General features: G+C 38.6%; 1 protein-coding gene across 3 annotated transcripts in view; it reads right to left on the bottom strand.

Moving 5' to 3' along the window:
* Nucleotides 1-1,709: 1,709 nt before the first annotated feature.
* sec31b (SEC31 homolog B, COPII coat complex component) overlaps nt 1,710-7,302 on the bottom strand; it is a 71,909-nt gene continuing 66,316 nt past the window's right edge. For all 3 annotated transcript variants that reach the window (XR_013815329.1, XM_079801122.1, XM_079801123.1), the window contains 2 exons: nt 5,401-5,472; nt 1,710-3,375 (listed from right to left, as the gene is read on the bottom strand). Coding sequence is in view for 2 of the 3 variants with exons in the window: in XM_079801122.1 (XP_079657248.1) it covers nt 3,196-3,375; nt 5,401-5,472 (252 nt within the window). In the remaining variant the exon portion in view is untranslated. The remainder of the gene's footprint in view (nt 3,376-5,400; nt 5,473-7,302) is intronic.

The following is a 7,302-nucleotide window of genomic DNA, read 5'->3' as shown; positions in this document are numbered from 1 at the left end:
ACAGAGTAATATACATGTAAGTGACTCACGTTTTTTTTTTTTTTTTTTTCACTTGGGGAAAAAAATATTATAATTTAATGTTAAGAGCCTGAAAATAACTTAAATATAAAACTGAATGTCTAATCATGTCATGATTCAAATATGAGGATGATTCTCTCAGTAATGTAGCTTCTGTGAGCTTTTATGTCAAGAAAAGTCTAGGCGTCATTTCAAAAAGGCCATTTATTTCAGAACATTTGCTATTGTAAAGAGTAGTTTTTCATTCAAATAAATCTGCAATAAACTGCAAATTATAATGGATAAACAGTTACTGAAAAAATAAAGCAACTATTTACAGAGATTACAAAGTGTAAAAAGCTAATTTAGCTGATGGGAAGCGTCAGTGAGAGACTGCGCGCTCCACTGCAGTTGCGCCATTGAGAACGTGCAGCCAGCGCACAAACAGTATTCACCAAAGCCTACTTACGCAAACTGCGCAAGATAATGCCTTTTGATTGGTTACTAAGTCCATCAATCAAACCTTTGTTGGAAAGGCATTGGCTGGGCACCGAGTGCCTTTATCCAACGAAAACCATGGGCGCAATGATTGACAGCTCACCAAGCCTGTAAGGCACTTCCTCTATATGATGCATCCCAGGAGAGTCTCTGATTGGAGGAGAGAGACGAGGGTTGATCCATTTCACGTGGGAGAAACTATTCTAGCAGGGGGAGTTTGCCAGACACGGAATAGAATCGATATTTCATTGAAAATGGACATGATTGATCACGCTAACTCAAAACTCTCTTGCAAACAACGGAGGATTTTTAGTTTTTTCCCTATTTTTTCGTTGTTTTGGATTAAAAAGTGGGATGCATTTTGAAGAGTGGACTCTTACACAGAGATGTATGCGGGTGTTTATTGGATTCGTCCGATCTGATCTGAACGACAGGAGATGAAAGATGAGTAACGCTAATATTATGCTAATGTTTACATGGCCGGTCCTTTAGCGTTTCATTTAACCCTTTCCTCTCTGGTGTATTTATTGCAAAAACAAGTTCAGAACATGAATCTTGAGTGTTTTAGCTTTCAAATGATGCATAGTTTGTGATAGTTGATAGAAAATTTTGTATAAAACAAAAGTAAATAAAAGTACACACACGCCCCCACTTCCGTCAACCCCCCCGCCCACGATCCGATGCGGGTTAAGAAGTTAAAAGTGCTATATAAATAAAGTTGACTTGACTTGAGTAAGAATTGTATTTCTGATGTGAAATTGGAATTCCAACCAGTAAGAAATCAATTATTGATATCAACAGTTGAGTTTGAATGGCAGTCTATGGTGACGATTAACAAGTGAAAAGCAAGAATTCGTATTTCTGAGTGATGAGGTCATTGCTGATATCAAGAATTCGCATTTTTAATAGTGGAAATGTAATTCCTAATATCAAAAATGAACATTTTAACTAGTAAAAATGCATTTGTTGATATCAAGAAATATAATTTGGTCATATCCTGGGAATGAATAAATGTTCAAATGGCTTGCCATATTATGTGTGAATTGAATTGTGTCTTTCTCGCCCTCTACAGGATAAAATCCGAACACTCAGAACTACAAACGCATAAAATGAGTTGATTGTAGCGTGTCTGTACTGAGCCCAATGATTCATGTGTGTATTCGCCCGTTATTAGTCGAGCCGTGGATATGAAGAACAAGACGAGACACGTCCATCATTTATGAAAGTTCTGTATTTTTCTTCAAGTGTGTTCAAGCTTCATTAATGATAACGACCCCCAGAATGAATCAGTTTCACACACACACACACAACGTAGCAGAACAAAAAATGCATAAAAAAGTTGATCAGATTAATCGCTCCGTTACATTCAGTTCATCTTAAGAACACGTCCAGGTCATATTTCACCTCAAAAAGAAATTATATGTATAAATAATATGACATTTCAATACGTTCCCCATTCTCAAATAAACTAAATAAGCATTTATACATCATATGCACGTTGTAAACCATTTAAACGAAATAAAAATGTGTTTTTTGGGGATTACAAAAACGTGTAATAGTAAAAAAACAAGTTTTCATTTGATCTGGACGTGTTCTTGACGTGTTCACACACACACACGCGGTCTCACGTGTTTCCGTCTCTTTAAGCATCCAGAGCCGAACTGGAGAAGCGTCACACTTTTCCACAGGAGTGTTTGGAGGAGAAACAGCAGTTCAAGTGCAAAATATAAAACACAACCCTTCACACACACTCTCAAATCATCCGTCAATAATGAACCTCGTCCACTATCAATCAATCAATCATCACGATATCCGCTAAACTACAGACAGCAGATCTTTAATAAAAACCCAACGCTCGGCCTCACACCCAATCAAAATCCACAATTTACGACCCGTCCCGCTCTTTCTTAGACAAACTGTTGCATTCGATTCAACACACGTTAGGTTTTACGCACATTAACGAGCTGAATGCAACGACACACACACACACGTGTGTTAAGGCTGATTCTTTAAAGGATTAGTTCACTTTTAAATAAACTTTTGCTGATCGTTTCCTCACCCCCGTGTCATCAAGATGTCCATGTCTTTCTTTCTGCAGGCGAAAACAAATGAAGGTTTTGGATGAAAACAGATGCCTCATTAGCACCTGCACAGATCAGTAGAATGAGGCATCTACGATCGATATATCTATGACCATGCTCGTATTTTGACCTCACTCTGCGGAAGTTATGGCGGAGCTCAGAGATGATCACGTTCGTCTGATAAGAGGTAAAATAATATCATAAATACTGCTGGGTTTCTCTCAGAAACTGATGGTTTGTCTAGATCAGACCCTTATTCATCATCTGGTGTCGTTTAAAGCTGCACTGAAACTGTCATTTGACCCGTTTGGAGCCCATTGAAGTCCATTATATGGAGAAAAACCCTGGAATGTTTTCATCCAAAACCTTCATTTTGTTTTCGCCTGCAGAAAGAAAGACATGGACATCTTGGATGACATGAGGAAACGATCAGCAAAAGTTGATTTAAAAGTGAACTAATCCTTTAAGCGTTGAATCCAATGCAATAGTTAATTGGCTCGTTCTCAGTCAAACGATTGCATTCGATTCAACACGAGTTACACAGCGATGGCCGTCGGGTGATGAATAAGCCCAGAGCATGAAGGAGAAGATGAAGAACTGATCATTAACACAGAGTTCGTCACACGGCCAGTTTGTTCCCGATGGTCATGAGCACCTTGAGGACGGGCATGAAGGCGGAGATCTCGCTGAAGTTGCTGCTGCTGACGATCTGTGTGTGAACCTCCAGGCCCTGCGTATAGTGGCGTCCGCTGACCAGCCGGCTGATCTCGTGCAGGCCGCTGAGGATGCTGGGAGAAAGCTGATGGGCGGCAGAAAAACACTGCTCATTTTCACAGCAAATTTTGATTTAGTTTTAGTCATAGACTTTTGACTTAAATGTCATTTAGTTTTAGTCATATTTCACTCACCTGAATTGTTTCTAGTTTTAGTCGACTAAAATCTAATGAGTTTAGTTCAATTGTAATACATTAAGCATTTAAGCGTCACATAACCGACTGTCACTTAAACTGACATTTTGACATCATTTTGTTTTTGACATTAAAAATACACAAAAGAGCTCAATTCACTTTTTTTGTCTGTTTTTAAAAAAAAACATTTTTAACTTTGTATTTCTGTTTTATAGGCCATATCAAGTTAAAGGTAGGGTAGGTAAGAATGATCTAAAACACTTTTGTCCAAATTTGTTTAAACTTTCTTTATATGTCAATACATAATTAAAATGTAAGTACTCTGAAAAAGAGAGTATAAAAATCGAGTGACTCTAGACTTTTTAATCTGCAATAAACACCGCTCATTATTTTCGTTCGGGCCGAAACAAGTGATTGGCTTGGGCGCCTGTCACTCTCTCTCGTTACCATGGCAACCGCCGCTTTTGCCACAGGATCCGCCCACATGCGCCCCAGTGTTGCCAAGGGCTACTTCAGCACTGTTGCCGCGGCTGTTTTTCATGTCCGCGGGTTGAAGCGACCACAATTATGTGATATTTTGCCCCGGGATTTGCGAATGTTAGCAGGCAGCCCTACCGAAAAAACACATATTTTACCCCCCAAACGCGATTTTTACCGGAGAAACACGATTGGGCTTGTTTTGGGCTAGTTTTGAGAAGCAATTGGGCGGATTTTGTTGTGAAAACCTGGCAACCCTGACGCACCCGTTTGAGTTCAAGAGGCTGTATTTCTGCTGGACAGGTCATCTTTCATTTTGATTATACATTTTTTTGGTTTATGTTTTCATGAAGCATGTCTCACTAGCACACGTAGCTGCCTAATATAGCTAACATAACATTACTTAGCATAAAGTTACAATGTTATACACTTAGCGAGCCATTAGTAGAGATGATAAATACTCAATATGCTTAGCTCAACCTGCGCGTTTATTTCCGCCCTTGGTTTGTTTTTATATTATCTACCAAAGTTTATGTTGATGTTTTTATTTTGTATCGGTGTGTGTCGTAGACACTGTGTTGTGTGTGTATTTTAAACTTTACCAGTATCGTTATTCTAGCTTGATAGTGAGTACTAAAAGACATCTTATTTGTTTATATTCATAATGATAAAGTTAGATTGTTTATTACATGTGATTCTGACATGATGTCACTACATGCACTTCTTCTCCGCTCGCCTCAGGTTAATAATGCGTCAGCTGATCGCGGTGGGCGTGTTCATGTGTTTTGGGGGCGTGGCTTTGGAAAGAGCCCAGAAGGGAGAAGGTGGAGTGAATGGAAATAATAAGCTGTCTTTAAAACAGTCGTGAGAGGTCTACAGACACTCCATTTTTATACTTTCTTTTTCAGAGTACTTACATTTTAATTATGTATTGATATATAAAGAAAGTTTAAACTAATTTGGAAAAAAAGTTTTTTAACCAAATCTTACCTACCCTACCTTTAAGCTAAAGCTTCAAATAAGTTTGTTTATTTTTTATTTAATTTATTTAATTTCAAGTAATGAAGATTTTTTTTATGGTTTTAGTGAACTATTATAACCCTGATACTTTATTGAATATGTGTCAAATACTGGTCTTTCCTCCTGACTATGAATTAAATGGGAATGAAATTAAATGCAGTTTATTGTGTAAGCAAAAACGAATATATAATGCGTGACTTTTAATGATAAACAAACTGGAAATATACAGGGACTCTTATTTTGAAATGTCTGCGTCTCTGTTGCAGTTGCAGGAGCTCATTCAATTTTTATTTAGTTATCGTCTCGTTTTCGTCAGTGAAAAAAGGTTGTTGACGAAAATAATGACGTCAATGAAATGAACACAGCAGAAAACATCACTTTGGTTCCCGAGGCGGCGGAGATAAACGTCTTCAACTCACCGCTTGATCCCGCAGTTTGTCGTACAGACTCTCGAGGCGTTTGGAGGCGTCGTCGAGTTTGCGCTTCGTTTGCTGGAAGGAAAGTTCATTAGAAATTAAAACAATCCAGTTCACTTATACAGGAACAGCACACAGTTATAGAAGTCTTATGCACACTTTTTGGATTAATGTGATGATGATGATGGTTACAGTGATGATGATAATAAATATAGCTGTATTACTGGGGCCAAGCGTAAAGAAGAAGACAAGACATGCCAAAATGGCTGACAGTGTCAGATCAACTGCAGCAATGAGTTTTAGTAAAACACATTTTAAGATGATTTTAGGCAAAAAGGCTGAAAAAATGCATTGTAGTCTATGGGAATTTCATGTTTTGTTCTATTATAGCGCCACCAAGAGGCACAATCCTAACATTTTATTTTGTGTGAGCCAATACATAAGTGTCAATTTTGGTGAAAATATCTCATTTTGTTTTGGAGTTATAGACATTTATATGAAAAAACACATGAAAAATGACTGACAGCTGACTTTGATTGGATTTTACTCCCCCTTACTATCAATATTTTGACATTTGTGTATTAGCGTTCAGCTATCGACCGATGTTTCTGTGGAATGCATTAGTTTGCACTTGTATAGTCTTTTATTTTGGAATTTTAAGAGCAATAAACATATATTGCAATGTTAAGGAATTCATGTTTTTTTCATTCAGATATGTAAATCTACATGTATAAATTGCTATTAGGCAATTAATGGGGAGATAATCGATAATCGAATCGGACTGAACAATAATCGGCAGATTAATGGTTTATCCCAGCCCTAGTTGGCCTGATTATTTTTAGAGCGGTTCTACCAATCGACTTGACTTCTGTCGGCATGGTCTGAAGATGATGTGCTTACATTTTCGTGAAAATCCGAGCAACAGACTAAGAGGAGTTTGAAAGTAGATTTTTTGGAAAATTCGGTGCTTGCCCACTAATGACATTTGCTCGACATTTACCCTTGACATGTGCTTGTCCAGCTTGATAATCAGTGTTATTCACTGGTCATAATGTTATGCCTGATCGGTGTATGTTATCAATATAAGAATAAGAATTTTTTAGCTGCGTTTATCTGATCATAACTCCAGTAATCAGTGTAATATTCCTCCAGTGTAGATCATCTGTACACACACACACACACACACACACACACACACACACACACAGACAGACACACCCACCCACACACACACACACACACCCACCCACACACACCCACACACACACACACACACACACACACACACACACACACACACACACACACACACACACACACACACACACACACACACACACACACACACACACACACACACACACACACACACACACACACACACACACACACACACACACACACACTCCAGTGTAGATCTTCTGTTCTCTAGTGTCATTTATTCCTGTGATTATCATCATTACTCCAGTCTTCAGAGTCACATGACCCTTCACTGATCATCCTCATATTCATGATCAACACACATTTATGATTATTATCAGTGTTGAAATCAGATGTGCTGACATGTCATGATAAAAAAAGATCATGTCCTTTTCTTTGAGGACAGATATAAACCTGTGCACTGATTCCAGAAGGTTGCATAAAGCCTGCCAATCAGATTAGAGTTTGCCAGCTCGTCTGCGTGCTGTCTGTGTGTGTGTGTGTGTGTCTGTGTGTGTGTGTGTGTGTGTCTGTGTGTGTGTGGGAGTGTGTGGGAGTGTGTCTGTGTGTGTGTCTGTGTGTGTGTCTGTGTGTGTGTCTGTGTGTGTGTCTGTGTGTGTGTCTGTGTGTGTGTCTGTGTGTGTGTCTGTGTGTGTGTGTGTGTGTGTGTGTGTGTGTGTGTGTGTGTCTGTGTGTGTGTGTGTG

The sequence above is a fragment of the Gobio gobio genome (genome assembly GCF_949357685.1).
Source record: "Gobio gobio genome assembly, chromosome: 20".
Classification (NCBI taxonomy): Eukaryota; Metazoa; Chordata; class Actinopteri; order Cypriniformes; family Gobionidae; genus Gobio; species Gobio gobio.
Note: the sequence above shows the minus strand (reverse complement) of the source record. Positions and strands in the feature narration are given on the sequence as shown.